At 41.1% G+C, this 26,754-nt stretch overlaps 1 protein-coding gene across 5 annotated transcripts in view; it reads right to left on the bottom strand.

Moving 5' to 3' along the window:
- ZC3H13 (zinc finger CCCH-type containing 13) overlaps nt 1-26,754 on the bottom strand; it is a 64,565-nt gene that overhangs the window by 22,979 nt on the left and 14,832 nt on the right. The window contains exons 2-12 of one of the 5 annotated variants that reach the window (XM_054974560.1): nt 25,536-25,658; nt 24,342-24,451; nt 18,319-18,430; nt 15,213-15,321; nt 13,517-13,656; nt 12,630-12,790; nt 8,194-8,391; nt 7,344-7,514; nt 4,529-4,839; nt 2,157-2,615; nt 1,221-1,403 (exon numbers count right to left, since the gene is read on the bottom strand). In XM_054974560.1, coding sequence (XP_054830535.1) covers nt 1,221-1,403; nt 2,157-2,615; nt 4,529-4,839; nt 7,344-7,514; nt 8,194-8,391; nt 12,630-12,790; nt 13,517-13,656; nt 15,213-15,321; nt 18,319-18,430; nt 24,342-24,451; nt 25,536-25,652 — 2,071 coding nt within the window. In that variant the 5' untranslated portion in view covers nt 25,653-25,658. Of the gene's footprint in view, nt 1-1,220; nt 1,404-2,156; nt 2,616-4,528; nt 4,840-7,343; nt 7,515-8,193; nt 8,392-12,629; nt 12,791-13,516; nt 13,657-15,212; nt 15,322-18,318; nt 18,431-24,341; nt 24,452-25,535; nt 25,662-26,754 lie in introns of those variants that run through there. The other 4 variants (XM_054974552.1, XM_054974574.1, XM_054974567.1 and 1 more) reach the window with 4 other exon arrangements.

Consider the following 26,754-nt stretch of genomic DNA (forward strand, 5'->3'; position numbering starts at 1 on the left):
ATAAAATACTTTTGAAGTGGTATACAGAAGATGAAACTGTTAAAGTCCAGATGGTGAAGTGGCCTATAAATTGGCAAAGGGACATAACGATGGAGGCATGGGAGCATTTGTGGAAAAATACATTGAAGATCTCAACTTGTACCAGTATTAAGGAAAATGTTTTTAAGATGATATATAGGTGGTATTTGACGCCAAAAAAAATAGCTTATGGAAATGCTAAGATGTCTGACAAGTGTTGGAAATGTAAAAGTCATGAGGGATCACTGTATTATATGTGGTGGACTTGTGAGGTTGCTAGGCAGTACTGGGGAGATATTTTAGAAGTGATAAATGAGATTTTGCAGATTTCAATAACAAAGAACCCAGAACTCCTGCTACTGAATTTAAATATGGAAGATGTTCCCATGCAATATAGAACTCTGTTATTTTACATGACAACAGCGGCAAGAATACTGTATGCGCAGAAATGGAAAGTGCAAGAAATACCATCTATTGGAGAGTGGATACAAAAGTTGCTATACATGGCAGAAATGGACAAAATGACAAGAAGGCTGAGAGACCAGAATTCTGAAGAATTTTTTAATGACTGGGGGAGATTGAAGGAGTATTTGGAGAAAAAGTGGGACGTGACAATTTGAAAGTTACTAATTGGGGGAATTATTAGAGATAGGGATCTTTACCATTTAAACTGAAGTTTTAATTATTGTTAAGTTTAAGTTTTGAATAGATTTGATTTTAATGGATATCAATTAGCCTATTAAGGAAATAGGAGATAATAATATATAGAGAGAATAGATAAGCAAGTTATAGAGTAAGATATGGGTTGGAAAGCTGTTGGAAGTCTGAGAAAAAGGGGGGAGGGAAAGGGTGGGGGGAAATTGATATTTAGATTTTTGATTAAAAATTTAATTTGTATTTGTACTCACCTAATAAAAAATTTTCAAAAAAAAAAAAGATTTTTGGCAGGATCCAAGGCAGTATGCAATCCTTTGAAGAATCACTAGCTTTGTGGATAGAACAGTATAAAATACGGAAAGACCTTTGGAAGATTTTGACATCCCAAAGACCAATAAGCAGCTATGTCCTTGGTTTATCTTCCTTTATTTGACAGACAGGATCAGCTCCCAGATCAAAAGTAATGATTTTTCAAAGACTATTCCACAGTTCTAAGAATTACAGAGAACACTCAGCAGAATAAGCAATGATTGAACAACGCATACCCCTCTCTCTGTTGTCGCGCTTCTCCCTCTCACTGTGTCTTCTTTCAAAGGAAGAATCTCTTGCGTGTTCTCGGTTTTCATAGCGATCCCTGTCAGTGTAACTGCTCCGTGATTCCCAGTTGTCATGGTAGCTGCTACTAGTGGTGTGGCTATCCACTTGAGACCCTCTTGCTCCTCGACTGCCTAATGAAAACGTAGAAAGCATTGCAGGAGTTCGGCTGTCACAGTTTCACATTGATTTTTATGAGAAAACCCTGTACTAGCCCTAAGATCCCGTACAATCTAAAAGTTTCTAATCAGGTTAAACTTTAAAAAAAAAAAGAAATAGCTGAGAAGTACCGTGGTTCCAATATTCATTCTGGTGGCTAAATCAATCACTTTAATTTTACTTGCAGTGAGAAAATTCCATCATAAAAATGGATAAACACTGCTACAGTGGACCAGAAGTTGAGCAGGTGCAATACCGGCTCAAAAGCACAATGCTTCACATATCAGTTCCCCTCAGACTGGTCACAAAATCCAGACCACAACGTACTGCAGCAACAAAGCCGTGTTTGCAGAGTCATTAGTCTGACATTGGACATGGTTAGTTTTGACAGAGACAACACACACTGACAGTGAGTTAAAAGCCACCCACAGAATTCCCCGAATTCATGACAACCATTTGGACAAGAACTTAAGAAGCTTTCACATTGTGACAGAAGGCGACAATCAAGCAGATAATGACCGACTGCTATTTTTAATCTTCTGGCTCCGTAAGAGCATTTTATGGTTCTTTGGAACCCATGCGGATGCATTAAACAGGATTCCAGATATGTTGGGGCAGATACGACTTCAGAGGTGGAAAGGTGGAGATAGTTCCAATACCCCACTGATTTAGCAGCACTTCAGCACTGAGTCACAACATTGACAAATTGAGTATTTCATCTATTGTACCCTTGTCTGACAGTTCAGGACCTCTCCCTCTACTTCTGCCAGCACTTCTGGTTTCATTTCTGGTTTCGCTTCTGGAGTCTGCCCTTGTTTCAGTACGAGAACTCTCTTCTCTGCCATGGCTTCTTCCATAGCTACGTGTTTCTTCTAGATATTGCTCTTCCTTCTTGTGGGTCTCTCGACATTCTCTTTCTCTGTAGTCATGTGTATCACGAGTAGAACGCGGGTCCCTCTGGTCACGGCTTTCTTTATTATCTCTGCTACAGTCCCGTGTGTCCCGTGAGTCCCGAGCATCTCGGGATTCTCTCAGATCCCTGCGATCTCTGGTCTCTCTGGTTTCCCTTCGATCCCGCCCATCACGAGATTCTCTATCATCTCTATGATCTCTGGGAGTGCTCTGTTCTTGATCATAGTCTCGATCATCTCGGGTGTCCCTCTCTCTCCCTCTTTTCGCTCTTGTGTCTGAAAATCAATTCAATGCACCTTCAGTAAAACATTAAAGCATGTTACATATCAACTGTACTAAGGTATAACAAAATCTATGAATAACAGGCTACAGGATAAAAGCAAACAGAAATTATTTAAAAGCAGAGTTTGGTACCTAGTCAAATAAGAATCTATTCTCATTTTTATATATACATTTGTGCACTGTGACTCTTCCCACCCTTTCTGGGAGGAAAGCATTTTTCTTTAATACTACAAAGACAGACAAGGCAGAAAATAGTTCTCCTGCTGCAATCTGCTACCCTCCAAAAATACTTCAAAATAGAGCCAGCCATATTATACTCAAGAGTGATTCCACACACGTTGGATAATGCACTTTCAATGCACTTTATCAATCGTTTGAAGTGGATTTTTTGTTCCGCACACAAAAAAATCCGTTCCAAATGATCTATAAAGAGGATTGGAAGTGCATTATCCAACGTGTGTAGAATCACTAAAAGTCAACTTCCAAGTTAACTGCAGTAAAACAGATGTTATGGAATTTTTTAAAAATATTACATACACTGGTCCAATTCTCATGCAACACTGAACTATCGTTTGATCACTGCGATTGCCTATTGATCCTGCACATTCTCTCTCCTCTATTTTGTTTCCTAATTGACTGAAATAGTTTGCATCTACCCTCCAGAACTGAAAACTCATGTCAAACCCTTGACTTCTAGTTCTGGTTTGGTGGGACCTGGCTGAACTCCCTATTGGCTTTAAGATCTAGATGGGATATGGTTTGGTGGGAGGCTCCAAAGAGCAAACTGTTTGATATGAACAAAGAAGAGAAGGACAAGGGAACATGTGAGGCCCAAGTAATGCCCTGATGGTGAAAACCATGGTTTGGCATCAAACATGAACTGGACTCTGTTTTTTCCCCTTTCCATACAGAAGCACAATGAGCAAGCTTTCTGGTATGGCCCCCATGATCTCTTTCCAGCACACTGCCAATATAGAACTCTATATGAAGCTTGGAGGAGGTTTTTTTGCTCCACTGTGCATCACTTTGCTTTAACGCTGTATTTCTTCTGCCATTTTGTTATCCATGGAGAAATCCATTTGACGCTCTTCACAGGTGCCTTGGGATTTCATTCCATCAGATTACACTTTAATCTGATACTAAACCATATTAAAACTGCCGAGTTTTCTCCAGCCTTTGGAAAGAGACTTTAATAAAAGTTTTTGAAAAATCTGTGTATATGATGTTCATTAATCACATTCTTGGGAACTAGGGTTACCATTTGCTCGGGCCAGGCAGGCAACCTCGTGGCCCACCCACCCATCCTTATGCCCAAGCTGGGGGGCAGAAAATGACACCAACTGAAGCGTCAACATCAATTCCAGGTGAAACCTGAAGTGGTATCAGCATGCTAGGTAATGCTCTGGAATTCTCCTCAAGCTACCAGAGAGTTTAGGTGGGGGGGGGGATTCCAGAGTGTTGCTTGATGCACTGACATCACTTCCAAGTTTTCATTTCCATCCCCTGCCCCACCTCCAAAAATTCCCAGAGGTGCAAGGTGGTGGCCTGGCAACCCTATTGAGAATACTTGTAAGAATGTTAAAAGAATGGCAAGGAAAGACTTAATTTTACAAGGACATATTGCTTCTTCCTCAGCAAGACTTTTTATTCTACAATTTAAAAATAATTCCAGGTTTAACGACTGTCCCATTATGTAACTGTGGCAAGAGACAAGATTAAAATGCTGCCCAAGCTTCTGCAATTTTTGATATGGAAGGATACTGAAGATTTTATTAATAATTCAGCCAGCAATTTCAGATTTGAGTTTAATGTCTTTTGGAAGAAAAAGTAGTTGACCCACAGTAACTTTAAAAAACTATGCTATTGCTTGTAAATATAAAGACAGTCTGAAATGAACTTATTATACCATCCCTCCTTTCATGGCGTCGATCATGTGACTGTGAAACCCGTTCACGATCATGCCGACTTCGTTCTCTGACAGGTGAACGATGTCTTGAAGAGGTTTGTTTTTGCTGAGATGAAGGTGAAGTGCGGTGGGGATAAGGAGAGGAAGATCGGCCTACAGGCGGGGAAGCTGTCCTTTTGTAAGAGGGAGAAGGAGTTCTTTTGTGACGTGGGGAAGGGGAGTGTCTTTGAATAGAGGATCCTGACTGAGATGAAGACGAGTGATGTCTTGAAGATACAGGAGAACGATGCTGAGTTGGCGGTGAAGCAGATCTGCAGTAGAAATTGATATTTTGTTATGTAAATAGTTTTGAGCTTTACAGCAGACCTTTTCGTCCAATAATAAAATAATTCTTTGTCTAAATATTAATATTTTCCTCTACTGCATGACAAATGAGTATTCACACATAGGGTTGGACCCCATAGAGAATTTCAGTGAATGCAAAGGGGTGCATTTTTTCTCCAATTCCTGCAGATCTACTCATGCTGTTCCTGGGGCTCCCTTCTCCCAGAGGAATACCATTTGGAGGACATTTTGCATTGCAGCAGGAGGGAGGAGGTGGGGAAGTCATGCTCCACAGATGGAAATCCCTTCCATCTGCAGGCATTACTAATGGATCACTGCTGTGTACCTAACATCTGCAACAGCCAAAATAATAATGCTGTAGTATCAGAAATTTTGTTAAGGCAATTCTTTGTCAGTCATTTAAACATATTAGGTAACAACACTGTGATCTAGTCATAACATTGTAACCTATATATAAAACAAGTAGGCATTCAGAACTAATGTTAAATGTCAGCAGCCCCTGTAGCACAGAGTGGTCAGCTGCAGTACTGCAGCCCAAGCTCTGCTCACGACCTGAGTTCGATCCTGGTGGAAGCCAGGTTCAGGTAGCTGGCTCAAGGTTGATTCAGCCTTCCATACTTCCGAGGTTGGTAAAATGAGTACCCAGTTTCCTGGGGGTAAAGTGTAGATGACTAGGGAAGGCAATGGCAAACCACTCCCTAAAAAGTCTGCCAAGAAAACGTCGTGATGTGACGTCCCCCATGGGTCAGTAATGACTCAGTGCTTGCACCTTTACCTTTTTATCAACAATTTTTGTTAAGGCAATTCTCTGCCAATCATTTAAACATATTAAGTAACAACACTGTGATCTAGTCATAACATTGTGACTTGGATATAAAACAAGTAGTCATTCAGAGCTAATGTTAAATGTCCATATTATATTTTGATTCTGGCTGATATGACCCAGGACACAGGGCTGGATCCAAAGTTGCTTTTCTGCAGGCATAATGGCACTTACATCAACAGAACTGTACTTCTGCCAATGCTTACCCCATCAGACCTACGAGGATCGTCTGAAATCCAGAATCATTAGGAGGACATACTGAGAAGCACAATATTCACATTCTGTGAGCTTCTCTCTAAAATGGATTTGACTAAGGTTTCATACGAGAAAATTATAACACCTGTGTAACAGTTGGTGAGAGCCTGAAACTGCTTTCCTTTGTTAATATAATAATCGTTGGATGCAAGCTTTATACTAGCTAATTTAGATTGCTTTCTTTATCCATACTCTAAGCAAAGATATGAACTCCTGGCTGCTACAAGAAATCTTCTCACATGTTCCCTATGCAGGTATCAAGCTTCCACCTGCTGGCTGTTCTCCTACTTAGGGTGGTCCACCTAGCACTGACCACTAGAAGTGGGCACGAACCAAAGCTTGGCACGAACTAGGCCGTGTTTTTTTTGGTTTGCAAACCAGCAGTTTGTCAGGGGTGACGATTTTTAGGCTGGTTCGTTTTTTGGTTCATCATTGCAGACAGCCTGGCGCCAATCAATCAGTTTCCTAGGCAACGGGGAGGATGGGCTTTCTGTAGACCTGCTGCTGCCCCAAAAGTGACATATTCACGAACCAAAGGAACCAGTTTGTGAACAGGGCAATTTTCTTTTATTCTTTTATTTGGTTTTAGTTTGCATTGCTTTGATTTGTAAGTTGTCTTGAACCAAGAGGGAAAATGGGGCATGCATGCATGCACGCACAAACAAACAACTAAATCTAAAATAATTATGTCAAGGGGTAACAGAACTCCAGAGGGTAATTGTGTTATTCTGTAGTGGCAGAAGCAAACTGGTGGCACTTTTAAAAAGTAGTAAATCTTTATTCTAGCATATGTTTTCATAGATTACAGCCCAATTCATGAGCTCATGCTTTAGGCCACAAAAGCTTATGCTAGAACAAAAAGTTTGTTAACATGCCAACAAGACATTTCCCCCAGCCCCAGCCCCAGCCCCAGCCCCAGCCCCAGCCCCAGCCCCAGCCCCACGCTCCATCTTATGGGCAGCTTTGCACTGACAGCTACATGAGTAAGTCATTTTTAACCATGCTTACAGGTTAGGAAATAAAGCTTCCCTTCTGCAAGCAGATACATTTTCCTGGCTGCTACTAACAACATTCCCTCAAACCCACCCAAGCTTATTCAAACATGTGAACAGGAAATGCATCTCCCACAAGCCATCATTGTGCCGTGTGTGTGCAGCTTGCTGCAAATTGTACTGGAGTGAGACAGACATTGTGTTCCATGTTTTCAATATTAGATTTTTTTTAAAATTCCATTCTCTGACTTTAGTAATCAGCATGTACTCTGAGATATATATGGGTGGAACCAATTTCAGTTTTCTTGGTCGACTGAAAGTAACTTAATTCTGAAATCTGAATAAATGATGGCTTGTATCCAGAAGAAGGCATATATAATCTAGTAAATAATTATTCTACCTGCAAGATGGAGAGAAAGAACGCTTATGGCTGCTGGACTTAGCTGGAGCCCAAGATGTTTGCCTTCTCCTTGTAGTGGGAGAATATTCTCTTGAAGGAGAAGAATTACTACCAGAATGTTCTTCTGGACTTGGTGACCGTCTTTGCCTATGAGAACTTTCCGAGGTTTCTCTGAGGAATACACAAAACAGGAATGCAATATCAGTAAGCTACCCAAAGATCAAAAGCCGTATCAACATTAATACCCTGTTTCTGCTTTGTTTCCACTATTTCTTATCCAGCTATATTATATTGTAAGCAGGCAAAAGGATTCATATCCTTTTAACTTTTGTCCAGTGCCAAGTTTCAAACAGTGTAAAAATACTACTATACCAGCTATTTCACAAGAGATACACTAAAAATGTCAATAGAATACTTCTTAAGCTTTCAGTGAACTACATGCAATAATTTTCTATTTCTCTGAATCTTTTGGCAAAACATTTTATTTTAAAGGTAAAGTTTGGGTTGCTTTAGAAGATGCTTTCATTTTCAGAAGCATAAGTGGAAATATTAACAAAGCTGGATAGCAACAAATCTGTGTTTAGGAGATTTTTCAAATATTGGTTGTTTTACATTAATGTAAATAAGCACATGAAGTAGCAAACATGGGAAAAGGAAATGAATGCAGAAAATCCCAGAAGTTGCAGCATGCACAGCTTCATGAAAATCACACACTTCAGTGGCTTTAACAAAGGGTGGAGCAAGCTGGATGTAAAGCCCCCAAATGTCATCTAATAGTCTTTGAATTAAAAATCCAGCAGCACCAGACAGGCTAAACAGACTGAAACCACCCTGAACATCCAGCAATTACCTCTGCTTCTCTTTTTTTTCTTTGTGCCTTTCAAATTCACGGCCTCTCTCTTTAACCTCCCTTGGCTTCTCTTCTAACCGTTCTTTAACTTTATGTTTTTCTTTGTGTTTTTTGACTTGTGACATCTCTTCCTGTACTGGTGGCGGCGGACTCGGTGTACGAGGACCCTTCTTTTTGCTGTGGTTGCTTTTTGAATTCCTAAAAATAAAAAAACAGCTTGAAGTGCTGTATCGGTTGTATTTAAATCATACACTATCTGAACAAATATCCTAATTACTCCCAACCTTTACAGACACACTATCAACGGCTTCAAAAAATAGCAAAGATTCACATTATGCTCTCACCTGAAGATCACCGTGGTCATTTAAACAGCTGCTATTCATCACATGGCTGAAAAACAGAGATCTCTTGCATCTTCCTCTGCAAAATGGCTGGCTTACTCTGTGAGATGTTCCCAAGTACCAATTATGTGATTTGGGCCAATCTCTGTGGCTAGTAAGTACACACAAAAAACTTGCCCAGGGCTACCAGACTGTTATTCATTTAGAAAATATACACGCTGCCTCTCCAGAGACCTGCTCGAGGCAGCTTACAGCTAATAAAAAACCATAAAAATAAAAGCCATTAAAAAACACAAGCATTAAAACACGGGCCAACTTCAACAAATAACGATCAGTAAAAAAAAACAAAAACAAACCAATGCCACTGAAAAAAGCAAGGGCATAAAACAGCATAAAATATACAATGAGTGGCCTAAAATGATGTAGACAAAATGATCCTCTGGCCAGAAGCAGCCTATAAAATGTGTAAACAGATAAAACCCCTTGTCCAGGGCCAGAGCTGACAGCTACGGGTGTACCTGCGCCACTTCCCCACCAGCCCCCAAAGCCCCTGGAGTCCACCGCGAGAGTCTCCCCACGCCTGCACCCCTCTTACTAGCTGGGGCGGGGAGCAGCGCACCATGGGAGCTGGTGGGCCAGGGGTGCTGGCTGAGCCATGTAATGGCAGTGGCGCAGCAGCAGGAGGCTCAGAAGGAGCCGACGGGACCAGGCAGCCAACTCGGCTGCACGCTGGCAGCGGGGCTAGAACTGCAGGTTGCCTGCTGAGGGCCCGGCAGCGCAGCTGCAGCCTGCAATGACGCCACAGCCTCTGCAGAAGCCTGGGAGCAACCCAGGCAGGACGGGGGAGCCGAGCGGGAGGATGCTGGAGCAAGCCCGGCCAGGATGCTGAGCAAGCCCACCATCGGAAGGGGCGGGAACAGTCTGGAACTAGCAAGCCATTGGGCCCTGGCTGGTGGGGGAGGCAGGGAGCTCCGCTGATGGATGGGGCCAGAGCGCATTATAGAGAGGAAGTGCAGGTGGGGGTGGTGGGAATCACACGGGTCAAGGAAGCATGGAGGCAGACTGGATGCCACGCAAGGGGGTGGGATGAAGGAGTGCTATAAAGGAGAGGACTCCCAGTGAGGTCAGAGAGGAGAAAGCTGGAGTGACATGACTGGAGAGAGGGGAGTTCACAACCTAGTGGGCAGGAGGAGGAACCAGGTGGCACAACCCCCTCCCCTCCCCTATCTGAAGCTTAGGGAGACCTCCCCCACAGCACCCGGGAAGACAGCTGAGGGTGGCACAGTGGGTGGAGCAGCAGCTCACCCCCTTTATAGTTAAAGGTGGCCTAAAACTGCACAGTCCCTTCCAGTTTAAGGTTTATTATTTTTGCAGCAGATCAATAGGTTTAGCTGTCTCTATTGACCAGTCTATCAAGTGTATAAGCAACTGATATGATTAAATGTTTTTAAAAACCTGCAATTCTGGCCCATAAAACCGTTCACCGATTTCAGGGACGACTATGAGATTCTGAGAGAAGATGCTGCTACTGCTGCCAGCTTTTAATTTCTGTGCAAAGCCAGAGATTATTGTATTAGCGCTGAAGAACGTTCTCCTATGGAGTTTTGGTCTGTCCTTCAGGAAACTGTGGATTTTAATAGAGTTAATTATGGAGTTTTGATACAGTGTGCTTGTCGCATGCCTTTAAATTTACTACGGGGGAGAAATTTTGATTTATTTATTTGGATCATTTAACTGTGCTCTTCTCCCACTAAGTGTGGAATCGAAGAGAAGTATGAGAATATAGTATGAGAAAGTTACCGGCCATAAATATAACAAACCTATCTGGCAGAAACAAAGTAATTCACAGGGAAGGGGAAGGGAACAGAGCAGGTAGTAAAAGCTTTGCCTAGATGGCAGATGGCAGCAGTCTCCCTCGGCACTTCCTTCCTTCCAAGAGGCATCTTCTCTTTCTATTAAACTATACACTATAAAATTCTTAGACTGGAGGACCAAGGAAAGCCAGATACTTACACATCTATAACCCATACCCCATAACTGGGAAGAATACACTTTATAGCAGACCTCAGTATTCTGGACTTAAGAAACCATGGGCGCTACTCTCTTCAATCTCATCCTCAAGATGCATTCTGGTTGGCCAGAAAACTCATTGCTAGGAGCAGAGAGTTTTCCATTACTGTGCTACGGGAAGCTGCTCAGGCACAATGCACAAGATGGGATTTCACACCTGTCCAAATCACCCAGGAGCTTGTCCAGTAAAATTCTTTGAAGAACTACAGTACTCTATGCCTATAGATTTCAGTGGATTTAGACTGGACTAACTCTGCACAGGATTGCCCTGCAAGGCAAACATAGGCGGTATTGCATAAGCAGTATAAGGGTCATTTTGCAGCAAAAATGCCTTTACAACTTGTCCTTTGCATGCCTTGGCCCTGAGCATAAGTTTTTAATTGCCTGTCAAATGTGAAACTTGAACAATTTTAAATTCTTTATGGCAAGAGAAAGCGTTAGGGGTGTGCGCTTCGGGTATCCAATTCTGGTAAAATACCCGAATCGGGCCTGATTCGGAAAGCTTCAGGATTTCCCAATCGGGGCCAGCATGCAAACCAAAGCTTTCCGAAGCATTCGTAATGCTTTGGGAAGCTTTGGGGCCTCCAGGGATTAAGTTTAAAGGGACTTTTCGCAAGCGGCAGAACCCTTTAAACGTACCCATTTCCCACCCTTACCCCCTCCCCCTTACCACTGGCACCATGCTGGAGGAAGCAGCCTCCCTCCTGCCTGCTGGCCTCCGGCAGTGGTAGTCCTCTCTGCCGGAAAGCCATGTCGGCCGTGGCTGCGTGGCAACGGCGGAAGGGAAGGCCCTCTCTGCCAGCCGCAGCTGCGCGGCGATGGCAGCAGGGAAGGCCCTCTCTGCTGGCCAGCTGCAACAGCCATGGCTGCACGGTGACAGTGGCAGGGAAGGCCTTCCCTGTTGGCCAGTGCGGCGTTGGGCCGCTCCAGCCTTCCGCCTGACCAGGTAAGTGGGGTGGGGGGGGGTGAGGGTTTAAAGGTGGGGGTGGGAGTTTAAGGGGTGGGTGGGCCTCCCCCTCCCCTGTCACTTCAGTATGCACCAAATCTTTCCAGAGCATACCGAAGCGACTTAGAAACCCAAATCCGAAGCAGCAGATTTCGGGGCTTTCCCCCAAGCTTTTTCCCACTTCGGGTAAACCCGAAGCGGGAAACCCAAATATTTTTCAGGTGCACACCCCCAGAAAGCATATTCATTAACACTGACTATGAGGCAGGAACTCTGCACATAGCTCTGGCACAGATATCCATGCTTAACCAATGGCCAGCGACAGCAATAGTATGTCTTATCCTAGGTAAGATGCCCAAAATATAATGAAACCATAGTGTTGCTCACCAAGGTAATAAGGGAAGGCCTGTAACCCTGAGAACAGGAAGGCTAAAGAAAATGCCTCGATCATAGTTTGCTTGGTGCAGATATAACGCTTAAACGTGGTTATGCAAACAATGTTTTGCAGACAATGGTATCTTACTCTGGTTCACAGATTTTAACCATGGCTCAGCTATTCGGACCAAAATACTTATCTTTGGAGAAAGAAAATTAACCGCTGAGGATTACTCATTATATCAGCACAGGGCAAATGTTCCATACACATCAATACTAGACAATGGATTAGATCTTGCCGGGCGTTCCATTGCCACAAGAGGGAGGAATGATGATCTCAGTCAACTTCCATCTTTACTGCAGCCCTATTCCACACGGGGGATTTTTTTGTCTGTATTGGTCCCATGATCCCCAGCTGGGCAAGTGTGCATGTGAAAAGAGGCTTTTCTTCTGTTTTAGACCAGGAGAAATGCCAATAGGATTTGACCCCCAGTACGACGCAGGAATAGTCTATCACTGCATAATTTATTTGAAGCGCTCTCAGAAATTTCAGAAACCGAGTCTAAAATGCTACAATTGCTAACTATGTTAAGTGAAGCAACTCAACACTGAAACCCATAAGAAATATCAATCAACTTTCTTAACCCAAAATTCTCACAAGGTAGCGCACACAGCTTGGCTACAACACATGCCTATGTACTAACCTCTGTTGTTCCAAGAGAGGTGAAGAAACTGTAGAAGTCTTCTTTTCCCTCTTGCCGGCAGACGTGGAAGATTTGGGACTTGACCTTAGTTTTGGAGATTTACTAGATTTTCTTGGTGAAGGTGAGGATGACACTTTAGATCTAACCGCTTCTGGAGATATCTTCAAAAAGTTAAAAATATTCACTGTATTCCAAACATTGTTATACGTTGCTACGCGCATCCTAAAGACATTCATTCACTGAACACAGAGATCACAGTTCAAAAGGCAATTGGCAACTATAACTCCCCCTGCATTTTTTTCCAATTTGCCACAGTAGAGATTTACAGTTTCTCCTCACTTAAGCTGCATATCTGATGGTCCTAATAACTAGGCTCATGCTGAAAGTACAGGCAAGGAAACGGGATGACATCTGCACTCTGAGAGCATCCTTCTCTATGTGGGCTGAAATACTAACATGCTTCATTATCACCATGCTTTAAAATGGGTAAAGCCATTCAACAAGATTAATCTTACATTTCAATGAAGTGGCCCAATTGGACCATTGCCGAAATATTTTCTGCATAGCTGCTAAAATTCAATGTTTATCCAAACTAATATGCGAGCCAACAAAACAGTATAAAGACATAACTGTGCTGAGTCGACAGTTGCCCGTGTATGAAAAATTTCCAAGATATGTATCAGCTGTTTAGGTTCCACCATCAAAGCTCACTGGATGACCTTTCTCTCACAGCCTATAACCTACTTCCACATGAAATGGAGGATAGAACAATTTTCTAAGCCACTTTTGATCCCCACTGGGGAGAAAAGCAGGGTATAAATAGCTAAATAATCTATAATTAGATGCAGCTATATCTAGAAGTCCAAGTCTATTCTGAAGATACCAACCTCCTTTTTAATGACGATTTCTTCCCTTTTCTCCATGTTTTCTTCTTCAAGCTTCATTAACTCCCTCTGGATCTTCTGGCGCTTCATTTCCAAAGAAAGCTCATGGTCATAATCATAGTTAACATCTCCATTATCAGAATCTTAATTTACAAAGGAAAGAAACAACATGCAGTCAATGAAAGGTCACCTCTGACATTCTTTACGTGAACACACTTAACTACACGATGGCCATCACTGGGATATTAAAGTCAGGGTGCTTAGTTCTGACATTAGCAGAGATCAAGAAAAGGATGTGGTTATTCAGGGATAGCAAAGATCCAAAGGACAGGTTTACGTGCAAATGCGAACACGTGATTAAAACCCCATGGAAAGAAATGGGGTGTCTGTATTCCTATGCATACGCATGTACTCAGAATGAGACAACCCAGCGAAACGATGAAAGCTCCTTAGGTTCTGTATTCCCCTAATGGACACAGCATCTTCTGCTCTATAAAAGTGTAGCTATCCCAGAAAAACAGCAGGAGATTCACAGGAGGAAGAGGAGACAGTGAAAAGTCTCCACTGACAACACACTCTAGCAGATGGCATTACTACCCTCCCCTATAAAAACCGTTCTTTAAGAACAGGAGTCTTAAAGTGAGAACTTAAAACTAACAACATTTTATTCCAGCATAGGCTTTCTCCCTCTTCTTATGGTGAAATAAAATTCTGTTACGTCTTTAAGATGCTGGTAGGCTCCTGCTCATAAAGAAGGGTTCTGAAGAGGGAAAGAGGTATATAAACTTAGATATAAACTGCTTTAGATGTGAAGAAGTGGTTTGTAGTGAATAAAAACTTATGTTGGAATAGAATTTTGTTACTCTTTAAGGGGTCACTGGACTTCTGTTTACTTTCACTGCAACAGAGTAGCTTGGCTTCCCTTCTGGAATTATCATCATGGAAGGCCATTCTTTACAAGTTACGTAACGTTTGCAATGCATGTCATAGTATTTTTTAAAAAACAAATTCTGTCAGTGGAGTTTGTGATACTTAATGATAGTATGCATCAATGGCATCCGGAACTTCAGAAGGGAGATTCATTCCATAAAGTGAAGCATTAAAAGCAAAAGATTAGGAGCAAATTAAAAAAAAAATTCCCCACAGGATTCACAAATAGTCAGGCTGCTGTGCAGACCTGTCTCAGCGGATTCAAAAAATGTCAATTGCATTGGTGGATACTGCACTGTTTTGGACTTTACACACTTGCAGCAACGTAATTAAGTCCATGCTTCGAGTCTGCTAGGTATTCTATGGAGTGCTCCTTATTTAACTGTATTATGCTTCAGAACTTGAGGCACTATGACATCAGCACATTTTTGTACACTAATGCTCCGCCTCACGTGACTGGGTAGTTGGCACCTTTAACTGCAGAACTGATTTAGTTTTCAAGATATATTCAAAATGGGCAATATAATAAGGGGTTTTAGACTAGTTTCTTACAGGCAAATATAAATGCCTAAAAATAATTAATACTCAGAATATAAACGCACTAACGGGGCTGGATCCTACAAAGTGTTCCCACAGATGAAAGGATTTCCATCAGTGGAGCATGACCTTCAGGTCCATTCTTTACTATGAAACTCAATCTCCCATAACAGTCTACCTATCAGCACATAAAAAACTATTATATATGAAGAATCCAATTAATTCCACGTACCATCCCTATTTGTCTCCCAATCAGGATTTTCTTCTTCACTTTCTGGAGTCCTCTCTTTTGTAATTTTGATATCTTCCTTCCCCCTGTGCCTCCCCCTTGAAGACTCTTTCTACCGAGAGGAAAGTAAAAGAAAAAGGAGACACGGATATTAGTTTTTTCAAGCCTGCAATGTTATGTTCACCTGAAAACCCTAAACAATTTCTTAGCCGAAATATTCACAAAGAAATCCCTTCTAATTCAGATATTCAGCAAGAATAGGAGTGAAAAGTTTTTAAAAAACACCCCTCACTGAATATGAATTATGTGTTGAATTAGGGGTGTGCACACACACACACCCCAAAAAAGGTGGGGTGATCCGGATCTGGGTATCTAGCTGGAGCCCAAATCCCAGATTGCATATTCCTATAGTTGTGCAACACACCTACCAGAGTACTGAAAGAATTGAATTTTGTTTGTTAAGCTGATAACATTTCAAACATTTAAGAGTAGGAGAAATGCGGACAGAAAGTTGCTATTTGCAGCCAAGAATAGTTCTTGCATTACATGAGATAGCCCTGGCAAGTATGCCCCTCCTATGCTGCTCCACTTCAGTCAATGGCACCAATGCAGCTCCTGATCTAGCGCTACTCAGAGGTACCTAAGGACTGTGGGCCAATCAGCCCTTCAGCAAGGGTCCCCAGTCCAGCTCCAGTCAACACAGTGGTGCTACCATTTCAGTACTACCTCCTGTGATAGCTTTTCAGCAGCTGCTCCCCTTCTGCCACTCAGATGCTAGTTAGCAAGATGTAGATAGTTGAACCAACCCCTAACGCTGCCCAAAAGGAGATCAGAGTGGTATTTCCAGTAAAATTTCTGCATGGGACCAAAACCACAGGCCTTAGGTTCTTGAGTAAGAGCAGCCTAGAGATGCACCCAAGATTTGATAATGATGCCACCATCATATGTTGATGAGCACCACCATCACTGAGGTCATTTCAGGGCAAGATGGAGAGACAGATAACAGCAGCTGACTGAAACACCCATAGAACCAATGGGTCTGGAAGCAAAAGGAACTCTTATTTCTATTTGAAAGAGCAGCTATTCCCAAGTTCCCAAGGCTTAAACAATTGTAGGTAGGTTGAGATTTCATTCACCAAATAAATCAGTCTTTTTTCTGTCCCCATAATGTAGAACGACAGTACATTTAGCCTGTATAAAGACAGTTACAACTGTATGGAGAAAGAAATTATAATTTTAAAATAAGCTATTATTTGTGAATCTCTCTGACATAAAAACAGAAAGTTTTTGTTGAGATAACTGTGAACAGCAGAATGAAAACTAGGGGCTTTAACACACGCAAAAAAACTTTGTCCTTAAATGGTCCAACTTTAAAGACCAATAGGATTGCACAAGAAAATGCAAAAGAAACAAGTTTACGGAGAAAACAGATGAAAAATTAGGAAAGCGACATTCTAGGAAATTGAACAAGGATACATACATTCAACACCACAGGCAGGAAAAATAGGCTTATTTTTTTAACTTCTTGTTATAAATATCTTAAGCAGTTACAAGGTTTAAAAACCATGTTAACACATATTACACTCACACAAGTCTCAATTATAAAAAAATGGCAGTGCCTTTCTAAGCAGAATTATACCCTTCTAGATTCATTTAAGTCAAAAGGCACAGAAGGGTGTAAACTCTGCTTAGGACTACCCAGTGAAACATGTATTCTGCAACCTCCTGGCTGCTGAAGGGTGTGCCTTCCCCCCAAATTAAAGCCTATAATCAGCCTTACCCCCATGCCATGCCCGGCCTCACTTGCTCCATGGAATGCTCTTCTAGTGTTTCCCAGACTTCCGATAACTGAAAGCATTTTTTTAAGATTCTAACTTCAAGTTAGAGACACGCTTTGATCTTGCACCTAAAAATGTTTACCTTTACCATGTGCAACACCATTATCTGTCCCCAGAGGAAGCCTCCTCCCATGTTGCTACACAAATAACTCATCTGCACATGGTTCCTGACTAGAAGAGAAACCCAGAGCAAAGACACATGCAGAGAAACATCAGGGCAAGTAATTCAGACTGGGTGCCTGAAGAGAATTACATGATCCACATACACCAGGGTAGAGATTTGGCACAATGAACCCTCCCACACCCAACCAGCTGAGAAGGACTGGAAGAAGCATAGGCCAGAGGAGAGATGAAATGGGACAGTATCCACTACAGATGGGTGCTTTGGCCTCACAGGAAGCCTAAATGTGGTTAATGTCTTGCAGCATTCTAGCAAAGCTCTCACAGCACACTGGCATGCTCTGGCATACATCTGGGGAATTACTTCTCTACTATACCTGGGGTGCCTTGATATGAGCCAGAAAACAGCCTACTGATCTCAAAACTGCATGCCAGTGAGCAGGGCCTCAATATCTTGATAGATAAACAGTAAATGAAGTCCGCCCATTAGGTACATGCCTCTGGCTCCTACTAGAGATTTCCCAAAGTATGGCAAGACCAACAGAATTCCCACATCCAGACAATTCAGCTCATATCTGGTTGTACTTGCTGTGCGAGAGTGCTGCCCTCTTCTCGTCAACTATGATCAATTAACTTCACATCATATTAAACTTCCTCATTTTTAAACTCACCTACTAACTGAGGAGTCTTAGATTATGTAACTTCAATATCCCACGAGTAAACCAGGCTCACGCAGTACTAATATAACTTTCAAATGAAGACAAAAAGTCTTGCTAAATTACTGGGGATTTTTTCCATCTGAATTGCAAGGATGTAAACAGCTACCACAAGTGTTTAAACGTCTGGCCATGTCCTGAGGGACTATTCACATTTTTCTTCAAGAAAGGAGGACCTCCCTATTCCATATCACGTGAACTTTTTTTGAAGCTCCCCTTTCAGATGAGGTTCACTATGTAGCAGCTGGTCACACAAGTCCAAAGCTCCTCTGACAATTCAGTAGTCATTGCATGGTTCTTTGGATACAAACCAGAAAATTCTAGCTAGCTGCTGCTAAGTAATAAAATTCTACCTAGTTGTACCTCACATGATGCAAACCTCCTTTACGATACTACAGAAAAACTCTGAGAAATATACAAGCCACATCTCCTTACCCTAACAGGGGAAGACGATTCTTCTGTGTTATGTTTCTGTGTCTCGTTTTCAATATCCTGACGCTTATTCTTCATTCTTTCCCGAAGATCCCCTGTAGGCCTTTCTGGAGACCTGTATAATGTAGACAGAGAAGGTAGCTGCTTCTACAGAATTTTAAAAAGAATACAGTTTACAGCTTCAAGTCTTGTAGTTCATAGTTCAGAAACAGTATCTCCAAAAATAAACTAGCAAAGAATTCTCCATGTTCCCAACGTCCTGTTCACTTTCCCTGGATTTTGGTTATTTCGCATGAACAAATCATGTAGAACAATCATTCCTAGCCCACTCTGAACCACCTCGAAGCTACTCAGCTTAAACTTTGTCATACTAGCTTACTCATTTTAAATGAATACCTCTGTCAAAGAGTGGCACAGATTACCAAAGCAAGCTCTCCAAAAAGGGCACTGCCCATACTGGCAAAGCAAAAAAAAACACAGATTGTTGTTATCAACCAATGCTCCCAATTAAGCAGCATTCAACCTTCTAGTATGTACCAGTGGTATCAGACTGAATATTTGACCAAGCTGTCACAACCATATATTAAACCAGATGCAAACACACACTTCAGCATCCTTTTTGCTTTAGGCTCTTTGTTTTAGTAGTTTTACTGGGGAGGAGGTTAATAATACACAGCCAACCTTCATCGTTCTCCTGCCGCCGCCGCCACCACCACCACCCAGCACCAAGCACTGACAGCCTATGGGGTTAGGGTGCTAGATTAGAACTGGGAGGATGGAGTTCAAATGCCCACTAGGCTATGACACTCACTGGGTAACTGGAAACGACTACCTCTCAGATTAACCTATCCCCACAGGGTTATTGTGAGTATAAAATAGGGGGGGACCACATATACCATCTGAACTTCTCTAGAGGAAGGGTGGAATAAAAGTGTAATAAGTAAGTAAAACAAACATCCACAACTTCCCACAGCCACCATTTAGGTCAATTCAAAGTACATGATGATCACAGAAAACGACAACTGATGGAATACAAATCATACCAAATCAGACTAATGAAGAAAAATTGTCCAGAATAATGCACATAACAAACATACTGGGCTAGCTAGCCTAATTCGTGCTTATTCATGTACGATTGGGGGGAAATATTCATGACAGAAGATGTCCCAAACTTCAGCCATCCTCGGTTTTTTAGCAACCAAAAGCATCATTTTCAAACTACATGTGATAATGAATTTAACAGCCGTTAAGAGACAAAATACAAGTTCCTTGTGCGAGCCAGATGATGCCCCCGCAGGAATCGCCTGACAAAAGCAGGTCAGCTGGCACCAGGCACCTGACAGATACACTTCAATCCAGGATTACTTTCAGTATATTTAAAATGATGGGGCACCACATCTGAGCATTTTAATAATCATTTTAATATGCCTAATGCAGAGAAAAGAATTTCCCACATCCGGATTCTTAGCGAAGTAACTAGTTTTTTAAGACTGTTTGTCTTGGATCTTTAAAATACTGACCCAGAGGTGGGGAGTGAGTTCTCCTTCTCAAGCAGCCATTTCCCATTCCGCATGACAAATCTCTACCGCAACTCACAAGGAAAGAGGTAGGGTCTCTGCCACTCAAAGTAAAACATTTTGGGCTACAGCAAGCCCTTGGATGGTCCTCAGGTAGCTTACTGAACCATGGTCATGGATATATATTTCTTTACGTACATTTTCCACAATGAGGCAACGGTTTTGTTCACTCTATATAAGCTGCAGAATGTTTTGCCCTTCCCAGAACAGGGCGCCCGAAACACCATCTGAACTAACCCTAACACCTCAACTACCTTGAAACACACGTCCAATCTGAAAAAAATATACAGAGCAGCGCAACAAAGTGAAGGAGACCGCAATTACTAGCCAGTGAAGACCAGTCTTGAAACAGCAGTTTACGACTCACTTTTATTCCCACCGTACCATTTTCAGTTAATTTTTTAATGAAAGGTAATCAGTCAAAAGCGGGGAGGGGAGGTTGGCACAATATACCAGGTTCCCGAACCAAGTCTTTCTTCCTGTGCTTAGATAACTGCAACATATTTAGGGCTTCTGCTGTAAATCAATCAAAACCAACTTGAGATTTCTCTTCCTTTTGCCACACAGGGCTTTTCCACCTCATAATGCAAGTCCACACCTCAGCATTTTTTAGATACACATTTTAAAGTGCGTGCCTAAGTGTGTAAATTGTGAATATGACAGACAAGTGTTTGAAAACATGCCTATTATAATCAGATCTGGGGTAGCTCCTCACAAAGCACATTCTCTGCTAGCAAATCTGGGTTTATCGCTACGTATTTTTCAAAATGACCCTTAGTTTTTGCCCTCTGAACTATATTTCCAAATTTCTTTTCCAAAGAAAAATATTGTGCCTCAAGCTAGCTCCTCATAAACCAATGCAGAGAAGTAATTTCTGTGCTGCAGTAAAACAGTGGATGAAAGTGCGAGTTATAAAGGTCCCTGGTTCAAGTCTAACCTCAGCCAAGGAAATCCCATTTCCACAAAGATCTGGCATAGTCTACAACTCTATTCCAAAAATCACTAGAATAGTAAAGCACTTCAAATATACAGTGTAAAAGATTATATCCAAATGTAGCTCAGCTTAAGCCTCTGATGAGCTACACACATCTGAGGAGAACAAAGGTTAAATGCATAATACTTGGAGGTCCCACAATAGATGTGGAAACAAACTCTACTTCTAGCTTACAAAAGAGAACAAGCCCAAACATAAACAAAACATGCTTTTGATGTTAATGCAATAAATAAGGATTCCCTTTATATACTGAAATAACCGACTAACACAAGAATCATGTACCTAAAAAAAAATCTCACCAATTTTCATGTTCAGAATTTTTATTTAACAAACACAACTTGAAGTTATAAGCAGGGACTGAGCAATTTAAAAAGGGCTGAAATTTCCATGTTTATGGCTAATCAATTACTATTTCCCCTATTTCAAAGAACGTCAGTTTTCCAGATATAAATATCTGGTTTAGCTTACTTAAGCATCTTTGTTGGCTGAACTACAAATAAACTAGGCGGACTTATGTTTACAGTGTTCTATGTTTACAGGAATCTTACTACCTTTTAAAAGACCTTATTCATACCAGATAATTAACAAAACTCTTGTGCAACTGCACTAGAGTGGATATAAAATGTCAGTGTCTGAAGTGTGCTACATTAATGCCTATACTGAACAGAACTAACCCAGAGTACCTGGATACAAACTGAAACACCCCCACGCGCCCCAATGTTTCCTGTTAAGGACCGTTACTGCACACATTTTGCAATTCAAATGATGATCTTTTTAGTCGTAAGCCAAAAAATATTTTACACCTAGAAAATAACCCTTCGCTTCAAATTTTGTTACTTTAAATTAGGCACTCAGTTAAAGTATTAAGTATTTCTGTAGCTGCTGAAGATGTTTAAAAACACTTTAAAACATGTTGTTCCCATTTCAAAGCAGCCCCTCAAGTTACTGTGTCTACAACCTAAATCAAACCCCTGCATGAAATAATCCTCTTTAGGAAATAGATACACTCATACCACTTAGTATATACTGTTGTTTTAAAAAATGAGCAGGAGTAAACCTATTTTAAATATAACAGTTACAGACATACAAATGCATAGACAAGTTTGTTATATTGTGCCTACAGCATACCAAAAAAAATCTGGATACACCAAGCAGAGTCTCAAGATCACATACATTTAAATTTTCAAACAGTATTGAATGATTTCTTTAATTATTCCAAATATTCATGCTATGCTTGGCCGTAAGTCTAAGCAAAAATGTATTTTTGATCTGCTTAGAAGCACATTTCCTTGAAAGCATTGGGACTTTCTTCCAAGTGAATGGGTGTAAGATTAGGTTAGTTGAGTGTAAATAATTATAATAAGCAGGTCTTGTCTCAGCTGCTCCAAGTATGAGGCATGACAACACTTTCTGCAGGTTCATGGACATGGGCCTCTATGCCATTCCACTTTCCATGTGTCTTTCTAACCCTACGGGGAGGGCTAGCCTGACTTTGAAATATATATTAGCACCTAGTTAATGTAGGGGCTCTCAAAATAACGTAGTACTGACTACCCATGGCAGAGAGAAGGGACCTGATGGTTCACTTCTGTTTGGACAATATTCTCCCATTTGGAAAGTAAGGCCAGAGGCAAAAGGAAAACTGGCAGCAGAACTGAGATTTGGCTGTTTGGAAAGTGAGGCAAAAAGGAAAATGGCAGCATTCACTGTGACACACACGAAGCCATACTCCTTTCACTGCAGACTAACTTTTATTTGACACCGCTTGTGTGTATTTGCGTGAAGCGTTTAGAAATTGTTATGTTTTGAATCTGAGGGGCACAATTTAAATTTGAGAGATGTATGCGTTTGGCATCCGTATGTTTAATGTGTATGTTACTATATGATTTTTGATGATCTTTTCAAATATATTTACCTTGCTTGGTACCATTATGTTGAGAGAAAAGGCTTCTAAAAACACCTGTCATAATTTGTGCTGATCAGAAGATGGAAATTGAGGAGCCGAGGAAGAGAGAGGCATTAAGTCCTGCCAACCTCCCCCTCTGAAGAAAAAAACACCACAGGAATTCTGATTCTATAGCCGTTTCTTACATCTCCACAACCTTTCTACCCAATTACAAGTATTTTAGTTCATTATATGGCAAACAAGTAATGGGGGGAATTTGTACCCAATAGTGAAGGGAGAAAACGAGAAGGGAAGTTGTAAGCTTGCTCCCCTTTTCTCATTATAATTAACAGCATTATATCTGTGCCAGGAATAAGAATAGGAATACTAAGTGCCAAACAGAAATTTATTAATTTCAGTCACCCCTCATCCCCTCACCCAGCTTCCAGTCAGTGTGCATGCTTGTATGAAAAAAGTAAGGTATAATATGGAAACTTAATTTTAATCAATAACTTATAGTTATCTTTTCCCCCTTCCTCTGACTTAAAATCAATGACTCGAATCTCCTTGGTTCTGTCTAGCACAGATGCTTTCATGAAGTCACTAAAACACAGGTTCTGGAAACTTAAATGAAAGCTCTTTATTTCTGCAATATCTATTTAAAATATAACAAAGCAGGGGCGGGGCGGGGCGGGGGCAGAGGGGTGTTGCTAAAGCATTTTGATGCCTATTACATAACCTATGAATTACCAGTGGGCAACTATATCTTAAAGCGTCACAGATTTTCAGTTTAAGCAATTCACTGGTAGAATGGCACAATCTGTGCCTCCTTAGAGCTCTTGGAGGGAAAAACTTCTGCAAATGCAACAGAAGTACAGGTGGCAAGTTCAGACTTTTTTTTAAAAAAAGTTTTGATTTTATGTAACTATATCAATAACTGGTGGTAGTCTTTCCTCCTAATATGAAAGGCACTACACAAAAAAGCAACACAACAAGGCCAGCCATAGACAAGCTGGAGATTCCTACATACTCTGCAAGTAAGGAGGAAAAAATTACTTCATAGATTAGTCAAAAGGAAAAGGAAAGCCCAGCCTCAGGAACACAGCTAGCTCGGCAGCCATCTCCAAGAGATAAATAATCTTGAGAGAACCTGAGGACTGCTTAAAGAACAAAAGGAGGGATTGGTTTCTTCTAGCCCCTGAGAGTTTAGATAATTATCGGCAAAGAAACTGGGGTTTTACCATCCAGCTTATCACACTGCAATGTTTAGTATTGTCTTAAGCAGCTGCAAGACAGCGCACGAGCAAAACAGAAGCTGCGGTAGTATTATGCAATAGTGAATTTATTAAATTTTCATTTCCAATTTGACATCAGGTAAAATTGTTCAAGCAGAAATCAATATGCAACAAGTAGATTTTATTATTCTTAATGTTACACTCAAGCTACGGTGTACCCACACTTCCAAATCAATAAGCCACATCACTGCATTTTAAGTATCTTTAAACAAGTCAAGACTACAAGAAAACAGCTTTGGCAAGCATGTGAATATAAAGCTGAGTTCTTCATTTACCTTCTGTAACTGCTGCTAAAGCCTTTACCTCGTGGTGAAGGGCCATGTACGAATCTACATGTGTTCCCATAGAGGCAGTTGCCAGTCTTCAGCCAGTTACGACACTGTGTCTAAGAGACAGACATTACTGGGTGAATTTCAAACTGATTTTGAAAGAGCAGTTTGTGTGAAAAAAAAATCACAATAAAAAAAAATCTACATACATAAAATCCTACCAATAATAATTTAATTTAAACCACAAGAATGTTAGATCCAACCATAACATTACCAGTGTTCCTTTCTAGGTGTGTGGATAACACAAGAAATTTCAAAATACCTTTTCGTGAACAAATAAGCTGTCTTTACCGCTATCTGTATTGCTACCTACGGCTCAAACTACTTTATCCTGACATGTATACATAAGTGCTACAGTTCAGACACAGTGTGCTTGTATGAATTCTTCAGTATGCATTCCTTCTTTTGTGTGTCTTAGACAAGAAAGCGTTTAAAAAAATTCACCCATACACACTTTACACCCAACACAGTAAAGATTCATTTTATATGAAAAGTGAGAATCACCTCCATATGTTTATAGCATTCAACCGATCAGGTAACTAGAGCTGAAAGAGAACTTTTCGTGCATCAAGGAAAGGTACTCCTTTATCCCTACAGACTACCTCCCCCCCACCAATATAGAGTAATATAAACCACAGGAAGAAAGGCACGAACAAGTTACATTACATTAAGGGAAGCTGCATAAAAAGTACATCTAGATATCTCCATCCTCTAAGCCAGTACACAAAGTAAGGCCAAAAACAACAAACAGCAATGATAACCTTTGGTCTGTCTATCTGTCCAAAGGTAGGAGTTCCTTTTCATCCCCAATTATCAATATCATATCATGAATACAAAAGTCTATTCATACAGACCCCTTAGAAAGTTGCATCAGATCAGGAAGTCAGTTTCACCTGAACTCATCTCTACCTGGGGCAGGCCTCACGCCCCACAAAATGGGGAGGGGCTGGGGGAGAGAGAAAAAAGTCCATCCGGACCACAACAGACCACAATATATGAGGATGAAAGGAGAACCTTCACAATTGCACTGAACTCCAGTGTGTTCCTGTCACCTCTCTGGTTGTGTGAGTGAGCTCTCCCCCATCATTGCCTGTCCTAAAGAGGAAGTTCTATATTCAGAACAACACTTAATCAACTCACCTCTCCAGTACTTCCAGTGCTGGGTCCAAGTCTTTCAAATACACTGGGTCTTCTGGATGTGCTATCAGATATGGTCTTGGTATTTTCCACTGTGACCTTCCTTCTAATTTTTGACATTTTGTACTACTTCAACCAAAAAAAAAAAGCAACACTGTAAAATTCTCAAGGCGAGCTACTGCAACTGCACTCATAGAAAAAAAAATAAGTTATGAATGATATTCATTTTCAGGAATGTCTGTAGAAATATATAAGGAAACAAATACAGCAGGCTTGTTGGTGCACGTTTTAAAAGGATAGTTTGATTTGTTTCATATTGGTCAGAAAAATCAAGATCGAGGCCCATATCTGTGCCCTGTTTCGCCTTCCTCTTTCATCCTCTGGTATCACATCAAGCATACAAGGCACTTTTACAACAGAGCTAAAATCCTTTTCTCTCCATAACAGCAGCTGTATTTGTTTACAGCAGCAAACCTAACAACTGCTGTCATATTTTAATGCGCCTATAAAAGTTCGTGCCAAATGAATCAGATTTCAAAACAGCAATAGATTTTTTCTGAATCTTTCAATGACAGCATAAATCAACACCGGCATTGTTAATATAATCTACTAAGTTACAGCATGCTCCACTCCAAAGATAAGCAAAGGTATTGCTTTATGCTTTAACTTATCTGACCTATTGCCAACAGCAGTTCAGGGAGTCAGCACCGGAATAGATCCAAGCCAGAAACACAAATGTAAATGTCACTAAGCAGTGAAGTTATGCTGTTCACCAGGCAGCCGGGAAACTAATACGTTCCTGACAGTGGATCCATGGACTTTAGACCTTTTTGCAGTTAAGCTGTGCTTATAATTTGTGCAATTCAAACACAGCAGCATTTTGCTATTTTAGAGAGAGCTCTCATTTCTAAATCTAAAGCCTAGCTAAGTACACTAACAGAGTAATCCTAAACAGAGTTACTCCAGTCTAAGCCCATTGATTTCAGTGGGCTTAGATTGGAGTAACTTTGCTTAGGACTGGACTGTAAATGTCTCAACATGTAGCAAGCTCTTTCAATACACACTAAGCCATCTCCTTGCGCTGGTCAGTTTATAGGAGTGTGACTTTTTTCTTCCGCAACCAATACTGAAAATGCATATAACTGATAAATTTGGAAAGAGATATAGGAAACAGAGCAGCTACCTGCATGTCAGGCAAGAGAGGTAATTGGAGGGAAGAGGG

Source organism: Eublepharis macularius, chromosome 1 (assembly GCF_028583425.1).
Source record: "Eublepharis macularius isolate TG4126 chromosome 1, MPM_Emac_v1.0, whole genome shotgun sequence".
Classification (NCBI taxonomy): Eukaryota; Metazoa; Chordata; class Lepidosauria; order Squamata; family Eublepharidae; genus Eublepharis; species Eublepharis macularius.